The sequence below is a fragment of the Sinocyclocheilus rhinocerous genome, unplaced genomic scaffold (genome assembly GCF_001515625.1).
Source record: "Sinocyclocheilus rhinocerous isolate Xijiao unplaced genomic scaffold, SAMN03320098_v1.1 scaffold730, whole genome shotgun sequence".
In the NCBI taxonomy this organism is placed as follows: Eukaryota; Metazoa; Chordata; class Actinopteri; order Cypriniformes; family Cyprinidae; genus Sinocyclocheilus; species Sinocyclocheilus rhinocerous.
The window spans coordinates 274,799-290,573 of NW_015670605.1; the positions used below are offsets into that span (position 1 = coordinate 274,799).

General features: G+C 36.0%; 1 protein-coding gene across 1 annotated transcript in view; it reads left to right on the forward strand.

Moving 5' to 3' along the window:
* LOC107734258 (cadherin-23-like) overlaps positions 1-15,775 on the forward strand; it is a 236,996-nt gene that overhangs the window by 122,529 nt on the left and 98,692 nt on the right. The window contains exons 7-8 of the mRNA XM_016546172.1: positions 6,936-7,048; positions 12,389-12,577. Of these exons, the coding sequence (XP_016401658.1) occupies positions 6,936-7,048; positions 12,389-12,577 (302 nt within the window). The remainder of the gene's footprint in view (positions 1-6,935; positions 7,049-12,388; positions 12,578-15,775) is intronic.

The window sequence follows — 15,775 nt, forward strand, 5'->3', positions numbered from 1 at the left end:
GTCATATATTCCAAGACGTAGGCTAGAATCTGTGATTGCGAAGTACAGTAAATATCCACACCGGTGCGGTGACTGACTGCCACACATACTTATCAGAACATTAGATTCATTTGCGCTGGAGCCGTGCCGACTCACAACCCACGCAAGCTAGATAATTCCGCACACAGCTGCAATTCCAGGTTTTCAAACAGAGATGGCAACAAAGAGGCAAAACTTACGGACTGCAGCTTTAAGTTAATTTCTGGGGTAAAAATAAATATGGTTGTGGCAAAAATAAAATATACTTGTTTCTGTTTGGTACTGTAACTCAACTTGACTTGCTTGAGGTAAGCCAGTGGCTTGGCTTGCTTGGTTTGTTTGCACTGAGACTTGATTTACTTGGGACTTGATGATAGGGACTTGAGACTTGCTTGAGATTTGAACATGTGTGACTTACCCCCACCTCTGCTGTGGTTACAGATCCTACATTTTTTTCGTAAATTTATAATAAAGCTATAAGTGAATCTTCATTTGTTTGTGAAATGTTCGCATGCAGATTTCACACACACATTCTTGCATACATACACTTAGTGAATGAGACCCACTGGTTCCTGAATGAATCAGTGTTTGGGAACAAATCGGTTGAGTGAGTGATTCAATAACTTGCTCATTTCATTCATTTCTGAATCAATTAGTGTTTTGAATAAATCGATTGAGTAAATGACCCAATCATAAAGACAGTCACATGTCACCACCTACTGGCTAGAACAGAAACAAGTCAGTCTTAGGCATTAAGCGCTAGATCATTGGTGAGCTAACACTGTATTTTGTCTTTTAAACCCACTGTTTTTGTTTTGAAATCATCCCTTTCGGACGTATTTCAGCTGACACTGAAACCCACCCCCCGCTGCAACTCCTCTCCTGCTCGCTGACAGCCTAATGAAATTATTCACTAATTCACGGCGTGTCCACTAATTTGTTGCCTGACTGACTTCATAGATGCGACGAAGCATGGCTATCTGCTGCGCAGGTTCACTAACCCATAACTATGAGCTAATTAGCGTCGCTCTGTTAGCATGGCTAAGATCAAGGCTGGCGACGCGGCTCTTGTAGTAAATCAGTCTGAAACAGAGAGATATCAGGTGCCGCGGTAACAGAGGCTGAGGGCAGTGGAGTCTCATTCCTCTTCTTTAGCGTGAGGTTCAGCTAAGCTCAGACGTGCAGATGATGGACTGTGACTTTAATTGATTTTACAGTGCCTTCACAAACAGAAGGCAAACAAGTGCTGTCTGGGAGGAAGAGTGTCAGCACACATAGGGCTGCGACTTTAGATGAGGAATATTTCAGGAAACTCCTGCTGCATATGACATATATTACATGGATGGAAATGTAGATCAGTTCTCAGCTGGATCTAGATTTTTTCATACGTATGTTTATCATACGCCAAATTATTAACATAGCATAGGCTAAATAGGAAAACTGACAATTTTGGTCTATGGAATTTTGATGGTTTTATGCATTCAACAACATTTTATTATTCTTCCTGCAGGTAAAACCATATTTAATGTTGTGTAATTAGTATTAAAAACAGAGCTAATATTGATTTTATGTTGACTTAATAATTTAGCCTTGAATTATAAACAGTGTTTGTTTGAGTTACTTTCAATAATAAAAAAAACAGCTGCAAAAACAAAACAATAATAATAATTATTATTATTATTGTTGTTGCTGCTGTTGTTTTTCACTATTTATTATTGTTATTATTATTATTATTAAGAAGAAGTAGTAAGATTTTTGTAATGTTTTTTTAAAAGAAAACTCCTTGTGCTTACAAAGGCTACATTTATTTGCTCAAAAATACAGTAAAAACAGTAATTAATGTGAAATATTATTACAATTTAAAATAATTAACTTTAATTTTATTTAGTGATGGCAAAGCTAAATATTTAGGAAATATTTAGGTGCTCAAGAAACATTTCTTAATATTATAAATGTTGAAAACAGTAGTGCTGCTTACTATTTTTGTGGAAATAATGATGCTTTTTTCAGGATTCTATGATGAATAGAAAGTTTAAAAGAACAACGTTTATTTAAAATGGAAATCTTTTGTAACATTATAAATGTATTTACTGTACTTTTTGATCAATTTAATGCATTATTGCTGAATAAAACTATTAATTAAAAAAATCCCCAAACCACACTTTTAAACAGTAGTGTATAATATTATTGTTTTAAAAGTATTATTACTATTATTATTATTATTGTTATTTATAATAATAATAATAATAATATATTGCTCTTGTTAAGCTGAGGGGAAAATTGTTAACAAATCCTTTTAGCTCATCTATTAGACAATAATTAAATTCCATTAAAGGGCATAAGGAAAGGGTTTCCCCAGCACTGTAATTTCCCGGCAGCTTACTCTCTTTGCTGTGGTGTGTTGGTGTGCTTGTCTTAAGCTCCCTTGGCTGCTGGCTCTCAGCAGGATTAGAGTGAGTGAGCTATCTGCTCTCCTGCACAGCTCCACTCACTCACACGCGCCTCTTTATTCTCTCCATCAGCTTCAGCTGAGCTTGATTTCTCCAACAGTGAATTCTCTCTGCTGTCAATTTGTGTGTTGATGAGATGTCAATCTCTGCGGGGGAGAGTTTTTGTTCTGTCAGGCAGAACGCGGCATCATTCTGGTCTTCTGAAGAGTCTGCTTATCTCACGCTAATGTTACTGCCTCTAAATCTCAGCTCTCGTCTGCTGACTCCGTGTACAGTTACTAAATTATTAACCTGTGCTTTGTTGCCTCTAGTTGAAGGAGTAGTTTATTCAATGAGGAAAATTCTGTCATTATTTTCTCACCCTTATGTCAATTCAGTTTTTTTCCATGAAAAGCGATTGGTTCATGTCACTCTCAAAAAAAAGTATTTATTTATTAATTTAAATTTTCTCAAAACTTGTAATGAAAAGTGTTTGTAACAGTCTTATATTAGTATCATTGACATAATAGTATAGTTTTTGTTAATATTTTCAATTAATTTTAATTTTATATTCTATTTTAATTTGAATTAATATTTTAAGTTAATATTTATTTTAATAATGAAATGAAATGTATTTTAGTAATGAAATTTTTTATGGTTTTAGTTTTGGTTTGTTAACGATAAAAACCCTGATTTGGAGCGATTTTATGATAAATAATGACAGAAATAAAAAAAATTTAATTTAAATTTCATGCGACTTTTAGACAGTTCATCGATATATGATGAAAATATATTTAAAATCCATAAAATCTCTCTTCATGCCAAGTTTATAATTAGTGTGTCCTCACAACCCCCTCAGAAATGAGTCTGCGTCTGCACCACACCTTAAGAAATATATTTGCATTACCAGATAAGGATGATTATCATTCCAAATCAGCATGCTCTTCAGTGGTCTTACTGCAGTGAACAGCCAAACATTCTAATTTGAATGAATCCATCAGGTCAGCGTGGCTCTCAGCTGCACGTTTGATTTCACACTGGTCAGTTGGGAAAGTGAATTAAAGTGTGTGTTCTAATTGGCCGTCGATGCCCAGAGGAGCCAATATATTCACGCTAGCAGAGGCGCATGCATACACTCGGTTCAAGCGCTCTCAATCAAGCTGGGTACTCCCATTGTTTGATTTCCATTACGCCGATGGTTCAGATTGCTATTTGAATGTATAAATCACAGCTATCTCTGCAGGGCAGCTCTGAGTCGCTCATGCATGCTCAACAAGCTCTGTCTCAATCCAGTGTCAATACTGCAGTGCTGTGGCTATGTCCAATTTAGCATAACAATAGTGAACACCTGAGATGAGAAGAACGAGGAAGAATAAAAGTTTGAGTACCTGGGAAGAAGGAGGTGAAGAAACTTAATGATGGGGTGGAATAGAGCTATGGGGGGTCTGGTGGAATGCAAGAGATTAGGAGGACAGGACTATGCAATATTTAGAATTCTGTCTTTCAGTCTGTCTTTCAGTCTGCCCATCTATTGAATTTGAATCGATCTATGTATCTGTCTGTATGTCTGTGTCTGTCTATCTATCTATCTATCTATCTATCTATCTATCTTATGGTCTGTAATGCCTATAAATAAATATAAAGTTGTATTTTAAAGCAACATTCTTTTTAGCTTTCAAATAAGACTTTGTCAATTCAGCATTCAACGATTGTCTTGACCAGCTTTGTTTTCATTAATAATTACAGTTGTATGATTTTTCTTAAAGGGGAGGTGGAGGCAGGGAGCAAGATGGAGGTGGAGGAACTAAGTTGGATGGTTTTACATGGGAAGGGGGATGTGGAGGAATGTAGGAGTGAGTAGGTAGCGAACGGAGCGATTGGGGGGGGGCTGATGATCTTTAGTAGTACATGATTGTACGTGATGAGAGCTGTACAGAGGTTAGATCTATCATTTAGAACAAAAGAAGACTGCTGGTGGAGAAGACAGATTGTGTGTCACTCTGTGTGCCATCTGCATCTGATGGGCTTAATTAGTTTGCAGAGAATATACACTGCAGCTGTGAGAGATGGAGAGAGAGACATGAAAATATAATGAAAATAATTACTGAGATATCATGTAATTAAGGAAAGTGAGGTGTTAATGAGATGAACAGTTTACCGAGGGAGTATAAAATGTTTTGAGTGGAAGATGAATTAGAAAAGAATAGTGGATTAGATGGCGAGCCGGTCTAGTGTTCTGTTGTAGCCCAAAAGTTTGGGCCGCTGCTGCCAAGCACTGAACTAATTACCCAAAACCAGCATGATATCTCAGGAGTAACGGATTAATTGACAGGTTCCCTTGGTCTGAAGATATTACTTTCCTCTATCCCAGACCAGGGAGAGGTCCAGTCCCAAACCACACGTCTGCTCTCTGTCAGACAGTACAGAAGAGGAAGGATTTTGTTTCTGTTTCTTACTCTTTATCTATGTCTAGCATTTTGTTGACCTAAGCGTTGAAGTATGATTTAGTAACACACCTAGTATAATTAGAAGAGTCTTGATGACCATGATGTTTCAGAAGTTAAATTCATCATGTTGGAGCTTGTAGAAAAAATTTCTTCCAAAATACAGTAGTTGTGGGCACATTTTGATGTAAAACACACACAGGGCCCTATTTTAAGGATCTAAGTGCAAAGTCTAAAGCGCACGGCGCAGGTGCACTTAGGGCGTGTCCAAATCCACTTTTGCTAGTTTAACGACGGGAAAAACGGTTGGCGTGCCCGGCGCATGGTTCTCTTAATGAGTAATGGGTGTGTTTTGGGCATAACGTGCAATAAACCAATCAGAATCTCATCTCCCATTCCCTTTAAGAGCCAGTTGCGCTCGCGCCATGGCGGATTTGCTATTTACACGGCGGAATTTGCTAGCGCATAGATGAAACGAAGCTGCTCGTGCGCGAGCAAATAGGTAGCCTAATTCTGATACATGCAATGACTATCCATTATGACATGTAGGCATTTTTATATTTATGTAGCCTACACAATAATAATCTTTTACATTATCAGAGTCTCATCTCCCATTCCTTTAAGAGCCAGTTGCGCTCGTGCCATGGCGGATTTGCTATTTACACATTTGCAAGCGCAAAGACTCGTGCACGAGCAAATAGGTAGCCTAATTCTGATACATGCAATGACTATCCATTGTGACATGTAGGCATTTTTATATTTATGTAGCCTAAACAATAGTAATCTTTTACATTGCAATCCTTTAATTTTTTTAATTTGGCATGTTTGTGTGCTGCTGTGCGTCCCTGTGTGTGTAATAAGCAAGAGTGTACGCGCGGTGTGGACCCGCCTATACTAACGCGCTCTTTAAATAACAAAAAAAACTACTGCGCCATTGACTTTAGACCAGGTTTTTGTTGGTCAATGGCGCAGTCTATTTTCAGTTCCTCAAAATAGCAACATGCCAGCAATGTGCTTGAACACACCTCGTTTTCAGACCAGCATGCCCATGGGCGCACAAATGGGCGCAAATGCATTTGCTATTTAAACAACGCGGCGCAGGACGTGAAAATGACAACTGCGTTGGGCTGAAACTAGCAAAAAACACTTGCGTCGCGCCAATTAAAGTCGGCATGAAATGAAAACGGACTCTTTCTGTTTTGTAAATGCATGTTATGGATCTTATTCTGAACAATTCTTAATATATTTTTTATAATATTATTTTTTCATATATATTAATTGTTTGACCTCATAATGTTCAATTATAATGTCATAACTCAATCTTCTCTCTCAGACTTCATTATGGTGCCGTATGCCTGCCTGACTTACATTAAATAATGAGGATTGTGTGTGTTTTCAGAATTAAATTAAGAATGCCTTTAAATTACAATTTAGATCATGAGCAAAAGGGTGCATGATTGCACTACAAAATTGGAATGCAATCAAGTAGAATTGCATTGAAATTAATTAATGTTTAAAAAAATTGTCTAGAAAAGCAAAGTCTTGACGTTTGAAGGTTTACATGCCTTACAGACCATTAGATAGATCTATAATAATGTTATTAGAATCCTGAATTCTAGAATCCTCTTATTGGTGTGCAAATTTTTAAAAATTTTGGCATAAGCTGTCATGCCATCCAGCCCTAATTTTCTAGGATAGAAATGATCAGATTAATTCTTATAAATCCTTAGCTGATGATAGGGACGTTCCCCCTGGAGCGGAGGTTAAGTGCCCTGCTCTAGGGCAGAATGGTGATTAGGGAACTCAGTGACTCTCCACTTCACTGATGCCTCTGAGGATTTTGACCTACAACCTTTGAGTTTGGGCTCAGATATTTAACCACTTTACAATCATGACCCTCCAATTATTAAAATATCTAAATGCTAAAAAGTCAAGTGTAATGAATGGTACAGACTCTTCCGTTTAATATGTTAGTATTCAGTGCAAACAGAAACATATTTCGACCCTTTTGCCACAAAATTCCTTTTATTATTCTGTTCATCAGGTAACACCAACAGCGTGTTTGCTCTTGACTACATCAGCGGATCCCTGAAAGTGAGTGGACAGCTGGACCGGGAAAACCCTTTGTACTCATCCGGATTCACCATCACAGTAAAGGTGAGACTCAAACCTAGATGTGGAGGTTTTCAAGACGATTCATTAAAAAGTGTTTTTGAGCTGTGAAATTATTTCTCAAAAGGATTTGTTCAATTTCAAGTTCTAGGGTTGGAAGTTAATTTTTGAGAACCACTCTTATATTTTATGATGCATAGTTCCATTAGCTGTTCTTTAACAGAAGGTTATTTGGAAAAGGGGTTTTGTTCTAATTAACGGTGCTGAAGTAAAAATAAAAAAAACCACTAAGAATACAGTAGTTTTTCTTTGATGTATCATTTGGACAGATTCTTTTGAGTGCTTCCTCAATAGTACCAAAAGAGCTGTTCATAGATTTGTTGAGAAACTGGAATCGTTTTGTGGAATTGGAATCAGAATAGTGAAGTTCCTTAAGCTCTTAAAACCTTTTATCATACGTCTTTCAACCCTGTGTGAGATTCAAATCCACTAATGCATTATTTAAATCTCTTCTGTAATGTTTCAAGGTCAAGATTGATTTTAAATCAGGAATGAAATTGCATATAAGCACATTTGTTCTGTTTCCAGAAATTCTCATGTAGTAGCTCTGGTTAGTCTCTCGTCCCCTGAGCTGAACTCATTGGGATCTCTGCCAAATGCAGTATTGATTCTACAGTAAATGTTTGCAGAGTGTGACTGTAATTTATCGAGCCATTTACCCACATTGAGCATATCAGGATCACTATGTGAAAAGGTCTCACTGACCCTGGAGCTTTCAATACATTTTTAATTCTTTTGCATAGCTATTACAAACATGCAAATCACTTCAAATTGCACTGAACTGGACTCGATTATTATTATTATTATTATTATTATTATTATTATTATTATTATTATATATTTACATCATGTTATTATGTTCAATAAGTTATATAAATAAATAAATAAAGCATTATTAAGAGTATGTTTCACAAGAAAATACTAATACTAATATATGACACAAATATATTAATCTGCTACTGTTGTAGCCACGGTATGTGTGTGTGTGTGTGTGATGTCATCGTTATCTCTGTCCCCCGCTGACAGTTCCAGGGCCAAACACTGGAGTTGTGTGTGTGTGTTTTAATGTCCCTCTAGACCTCAGCTAGGGAAACTCTTTGTTCCTGTTTCTCCATCTCTGAGAGCTCAGTTTAGCAGAGGCCTTTAGGCTCCTGAAATAGTCTCTCTCTCTCTCTCTCTCTCTCTCTCTCTCTCTCTGTCTCACACACACACACACACACACACACACACCTTTGCCACCTTTTCGGGCTATATGGGCATGGGGATGAGAAAGAAGGAGAGGAAGAAAAAGAACAAAAGAGGAGAAATAGAAAGAAGAACAGACAGACTTTAGTTTACAGCAACTTTTAAAATAATTCCAATAAAACACCACAAGTATGATACTCTCATGATCACACAGTTATCATGCTAAAAAAATTTAAATAACATGGGCTTGACAATCTGAAATGACTGTTATTAATATGGTACATAAATAACCATTTAAATGTTTGGGTTCGGGTTATCAGTTTCCACAAATAAATATGAAGCAGCACAACGGTTTTCAACATTGATAATAATGTTTCTTGCACATCAGCATATTAGAATGATTTCTGAAGAATCATGTGACACTGAAGACTGGAGTAATGCTGAAAATTCACTTTTGCTATTATAGGAATAAATTACATTTGAAAATATATTCAAATTGAAACACAGATTACTGATTTTACTGTATTTTTTTTATCAAATAAATGCAGGCCTGATGAGCATATGCGACGACTTTCAAAATGAAAAAGAAAAATAATCTTATCGACCCCAAATTGTTGAACACTAGTGTATGTATACAGTAGTGGCAAGAAGAAGTATGTGAACCCATTAGAATTGGTTGGTTTTCTACATTAGTTGGACATAAAATGCTTGTGTGTTGTTAGCTTAAGCACATTGCGTTTGTTAATACTTACTACGTTGATGAAGATCAGATGACAGTTTATGACCAATTAATGCAGAAACCAAACCAATTGCAAAGATTTCACATACTTTTTCTTGCCGCTGTTTAAATTGCATTGATGTGCAGTAACAGGTGTGCATCTGAAAATACTGTTTACCAACAGATGACATGTCTGGGACTTCAGACACCCCAGTAAAGAGCTGTTTTAGATTAGCACTTTATTCAAACTGCTGTGTGTGGAATTCTGTTTCCAAAAGATTGGTGGCTATTTGGACCTCTGTAGATTTCTGTCATTATCTCTCTGGGTTGGGATCTGAAACACACTTGTCATCATTATCGCCTCTGCTCTGATATGAACACATTGGACTGCTGCTGGTGTCGGTAGATTTGGTAGACACAAACCCTAAAGTTGCTTATGCTTTATTTTTTACCACCAAAGCACAACAGCAGTGACAAATATATGACAAAATAACACTACCAGTTGTGACCCTGGACCACAAAACCAGTCTTAAGTCGCTGGGGTATATTTGTAGCAATAGCCAAAAATACATTGTATGGGTCAAAATTATTGATTTTTCTTTTATGCCAAAAATAATTAGGATATTAAGTAAAGATCATGTTCCATGAAGATATTTAGTAAATTTCCTACTGTAAATATCATTACAAGAACTTCATTTGGACAACTTTAAAGGCGATTTTCTCAACATTTTGATTTTTTTGCACCCTCAGATTCCAGATTTTCAAATAATCGTATCTCGGCCAAATATTGCCCTATCCTAACAAACCATACATCAATGGAAAGCTTTGAGATGGTGTATAAATCTCAATTTCTGGATGACTGGTTTTGTGGTCCAGGGTCACAATTATGTAACAGAATCTGAAAAATGTAAAAGCTATTTTAAATGTACTTGTATGTTATTTTGATATTTTGTGCAGTGAAAACTTCTAAATCAAAATCAACAATTTTACAAGGACTTCAGAGTGATTCATCCAGTCAGATATTAGGGCCAAACTGTTCTGTTTAATAAGGAAGTTTTGGTCACCGGTATGTTTAAATGTTCACTGATTATTGTTGCCTCTTTCTCTGCCCGTAATATTATATATATTCCCATCCAGACAGTTTCATAAATGTGTTTTGGATTCTTCAGCTGTATTTGCAGTCATAAACTGCAGCTGTAGTCCTCTAAATTGAAATCAATGTTTGCCATGAAAAGTGAAACACAAAACAAAGCAAACGCAAGAAACACCTCCCAAAATATTCATAAGTTATAGATTTTCATTATCTATTTCTCTCTCCTGAGCCTCTGCTCCTATATATATATATTTTTTTTTCCTTTTACCATTTTATCTTCTTACTCTCTCTCTCTCTCTCTCTGTCACCCTCTCTCTTATTGGTGGCATTATTGATTTCGAGTGAAAAGTAATAAAACAAATTTCTCAGCTTCACAGAGCTTGGATAGGCTAGTGTGCATTGGGCTGGAGGTCAGTGCATTTATAATATGGAGGGATAGAGAAGAGATGTGCAAGGGGGTGTTAAACGACACAATTCATGATTAACCTGGACCCGCAGCATCGCCGCACCTCCAACCTCCATTCACCCTGCATCCCTCCGTCACAAAACACCATTATTCCTTTTGATTTCTCTGCGACTCCATCGCTCAAAACGAGAAGGAGAGGGAGGGAAGAAAGAAAGTGATTGCGAGCAATTGTTTCCTGTCGATAAGACTTGTTCATCCTAAATCTTATTGGCTGTGTCTGTTCTCCCGCGCTGGCCCCCGTGTGCCCCCACTTACGGCAGACCTGTGGGATTTCTCCCAGAATCCTCCCCTCTGATTTAATAAAGAGGCAGAGTTGAACAAATGGAGGAGATTGAAGACTAAACGTTAATGCTGCTTACTGCCATATTCCCTCTATTATCACATCCGTTCCTCTCTCGTTTCGTATCTCGCACTGTCTCTCTCTGTCACTTGTATATATTTTTTCTTTCTTTTGCTTCTCCTTTCCTTTTCTACAGCTCCTTATAATGTTTTTTTCTCACATTAGAGAGATGGATGGTGGTGTTGTGTGTCTGCTACAGTTTTGGGGAGCATTTGTTTTCCTTTTTTTTTTTTGCAAGTACACTATAAAAAAATACTTTTTCGAAGCAAAACAAATATAAAGTATGTTTTACAAGAAAATTATTTTTCAGATTTTCGACTTCAAAATTTCATTTTTAATTCAGTGTGTTGCTGTTTTTGGTAATTGTTTTTGAAATTTACTAGCGATTTCTTAGTCAAAAAATTGTTTCTAAACCAAATTCTTTTTATTATTTTACTCAGTTGTCAATAAAATGATTAGTCAATAAAATAACTAATTAATGGTAGAACATTCAACTGATTTCTGCAGAATATCGCATCTGCTCCCTGCATGCTCATTTATTAAATATTTGACTTAATTTGATGATATGACCTAGTCAGGAATTGCTAATTACGTTACATTGTTCTTTTTTGTGTTATTCTTTTTAACAATCAGCTCTTTCTCATCTAGAACAGATATGCTTGACTTGCAGTTTTTTTTAAATATATTTTATTTATATGTTTATATTTTGAAAGTAATATTGCTGTCAATGTTTGTTTCAGTCATTCAAGTTTTACATGACCTGAGAATAGGTACATTATTTGACTTTATAATTAAGTTGGATGATTATTGAAGCTAAATTGTTTTTATGGCTGTGTTAAATGCCTTGACCTGATTTAAACTACGTTTAGAGAAATGTGTATAATCAGCTAAGAAATGTATTTCACTTAATAAGAGAATAAATAAGCATAGTCACAACAAATGATGTAATTATATTTTATTACATAGTAGTAGTAGTGTTGGACAAGTTACATTTTGGGAAAAATGTACTTCTATTTTCTATTTTGTGTTATATATAAATTCTACACATACAGTTTCTAGAGATCTTAAAGGGGTCATATGATGCAATTTCAAGTTTTCCTTTCTCTTTGGAGTGTTACAAGCTGTCCGTCCCCGGGTATGTTTTTGCCATGAGACCAGGTTGGATATTCTTTATAAAAGTTAAGACTCATCCACGCCCTCCTAAAACGCCTCGTTTAAACACAAAATAATGTTCTTTTTAGCAGCATCATATGACCCCTTTAAACGGAAATCTGGAACTTTTGTATTAAGGAGTCCCATGATCAACGTCACAAATTCTCTGAAAAGCTTCAATAGTTCTTGCCCATTGTACATTGTAACTTTTCTTTGTTTTGAAATTGTTTAAAATCCTAAAATATTCTCTTGCTTTTCCAGATTCACCTTCCAAATCTCATGGAACACTCTTTCTCATTTGGACCCTGCTGTATATATTGAGATCGCAGGCATCAGATTAATCCGCTGTATGTCTTTCTGTCTCTCTGCAGGCCACAGAGCTGAATGACGACCGCACACCCTCGTCTGCCACCGTCATGACCACCTTCACCATCCTGCTGATCGATAAAAATGACAATCCGCCCAGGTTTAACAGCTCTGAATATCGCGTCCTGATCACAGAGCTGGCGCAGGTCGGCTTCGCTCTGCCTCTGTACATACAGGTCGAAGACAAAGACGAGGTGAGACATACCCATGCGCAAACACAGTGAGGTTTTAAAAGAGAATATTTTTCCCTCACCTGATTTCCCTGACACATATTAATTATTCAGATGGACAAGTATGCCTGTGAGTACTGTTCCTTTCTGAGAGAAGCTTTTTGTAGAAACATCTTTGTGGTTTCCATGAACATGACATTTTCTCCAGCGTAGACTCTTCTGACATCAGGAACCCCTGACAGCTCTCACTGCTCGCCTTCATGGCAGTAGCTTCAGAATGAGCTGGAATCAGTCAGATGTCAAGCTTTCTCACCTGCTCACCTCCTATCAGTCTAGTCACTCTTCTGAATCTGCTCTCCTGGCTGTAAAGTGCTCGAGTCAGCAGCAACATGCTCGCATAACTCCATGCTATTTCTTTCCGATCTGTAAGCAGTTTTTGACACTGCCATCCACACGTTTTGCTGGCAGAGATGGGCATTTCAGAGTCAGCACTTCCCTATTCGTCGTATGTGAATAACAGGTCCGGGTCAGTCGGATTGACTGACTTCCTCACCTTGATCCCTCATCACTAGTTTTTCCTAGGGCTAGGAAATTTTCTCTATGTATTTGCTGGCGATAAATGTGCCATTTTTGCTTCACTAGTGCAGAAACAGCAATGATTTGTGGGTCAATTACATGATGCTCGGATCTGTTCATTTGTTCAAAAATACATTAACATTCAGTTCACACACACTGTACAGTCACTTGAATGATGAGCATGATTTATTTATTTATTTACTTATTTTTGGTTTGTTTTGTATACAAATTATTTTAAAATATTTTGGGAGGAAAGTTATAAAGTCAAAAATGTCACGGTGGTACAGCTGTCCTGATATTATAATAAAGAAAAAAAATCCTTATTATTTGAATTAATTCTAAGAATGAAAACTATATGAAGTAGTTTGGCGTGATCTTTTATAATTATTTCAATTACTGTTATTATTTTATTTTTTAAATAAACTCACGACATATACAGTTCCAATGATTTGTGGGTCAGTTACATGATGATTGTGTCAAAAAATACATGAAAATTCAGGTCAAACATACAACCATTTGAATAGACCTTAGACCTTCTTATGATGAGCATAATTTATTTTTGTATTAAAATAAATTTTGATATTTTTGGGGGACGTAAAGTAAAAAATATCACAATGATACAAATGTACTGATATAATGAAGAAAAACTCATTATTACTGTAGAATGAATCCAATGAAAGCTATATGAAGCATTTTTCATTGTTATTTTATTATTATTATTATTTTATTTTATAAATAATTTATTATATTTTTTTTGTTGTTAATAATAATAATAATAATAATAACAATTGACTTCTTATTAAAATGGTTGGTAAAAACATAATTTTAAAATTTCAACAAATTGTGGCAGTCTCGTAATCTGTTGTACAACAAAAATTAGCAGCATTTTAAACAGTTTTGAAGTGGTTGATTTGTGGACAAGTATAAAAGCTGAGTTATGAGGCTGAAATTTTGACTTGGGCTGTTTATCCAGTGGAAAGCTGTATAAATGTTATGGCTTGTGAATATCAAAGGTCTGTAGGGAACGCTTGTCAAGGTCCGTGTTTGAGTGATAAAATGCTTATGAAGCTTTTATTTATTTATTTATTTTTGCTTTCTTGAGCATAATTTACTGTTTGACACATTTTGAAACCATTCTTGTACAAATAGGGTAATAGCTTTTAAACTGGAAACTTTAGAGTGCAAGAAAGAGAGGCACACATAATATTTAGTGTTATGTCAGGCATTCATTGGCTGTTCATAAAACAAATAGTTCTGATTTTAAATTCTAATGGGATGAAACGTGCTCAAATCCGCTATAAAATGTCGACATGTTTTAAGCTTACCACCCAGCTTACATACAAACACACCCTGACATACGTCCATGGTCTCTCTTATGTGTCGTCATACGCACACAGGGACCCCGTTTACACTGGTGCAGGGTTTAATTTGCTTGTGAGTAGGTGAGATTTAAATTATCGCTAACCAGCAGAATCAATCAGAGATAAGAGCAGCACAAGTCTATTTAAGATTGATTCCTGCTTCAAATTACTGGAACAGAAAGTGACAGATAAATAAAGAGAGGGAGAGAGAGTGGCATACTAGCAAACTACTGTATACTGCATACTTACTGTTTTTTTCTATTTCTTTTTTTTTTTACATAAAGTAAGGCATAAAGCAGCATTGAAATATTGAAAAAAAGTTTCTTATGCTCAGCAAGGCTGCATTTTTTTAAAATCAGAAATACAGTAAAAAGAGTAATATTGTGAAATATTGTTGCAATTTAAAATAAGGATTTTCTATTTTAATATATTTTAGAATATAATTTATTCCTGAACATCATCAATTATAAAATAGCAAAAAATAAGAAGTAAACAAATAAAAATAAATAGATAATCAAATGCACCTCATTCAACCAGAATTCAGACTGAACTATCCATTTTTTTTTTAAAGCTTATTCTGGCTTTCTGTGCATGCAGAAAATCTGCATACTATTCACAGTATGCATACATTATACTGCAGAAATAATAAGAGTAGTATATTAGTATGCTCTTCTGAACATAGCCAGATAATTAAACAGAAAGTGTGTGAAAATGTGTCATCACCTCCAGTCAATAACTCAAGCATTTTACTGTCCTGTCATTTTTGATTGGCAAATCAAGTTCTATTAGTCTCCAATTACTTAACTCCGTCTTTCCAGTCTAAGTACCTTTACCCTTCAGTCTTTGAGGACATACAGCTTATATTTTTTCCTTTGAGCAGTGGACATTTCCTCTTACACTGGAAATACAGCAGCAGCTACATATTAGAGACATTTTCAGGTCTCTCAGCACAAGACTTTCTGAACACACAGGCAAGTAGATAGCAGCTCTTCAACACAGCGAGGCTTGACTCTGATCCTAATGCAAGGTGAACAGTCTTTCAGAGGGTCCGAGAGCTCAATAACCACCTCAGCCTGCGTGTGCAAGTGTTTGAAGAGGCTTCTTTGTCTCAGGCTGAGTGTTTATTTTGGAAGGAGTTGGGAACTGAGGTTTAAGCTGTCCTTCTCTCTCTTTCTTTACGGTTCAGCTTTGGGCTTCAATGCATTAAGCTACATTAATGATGGCTGTTAATATAGGTGGACACTAGCACTGTCAATCAATAAAAAAAAAATATTGAATGATTTTA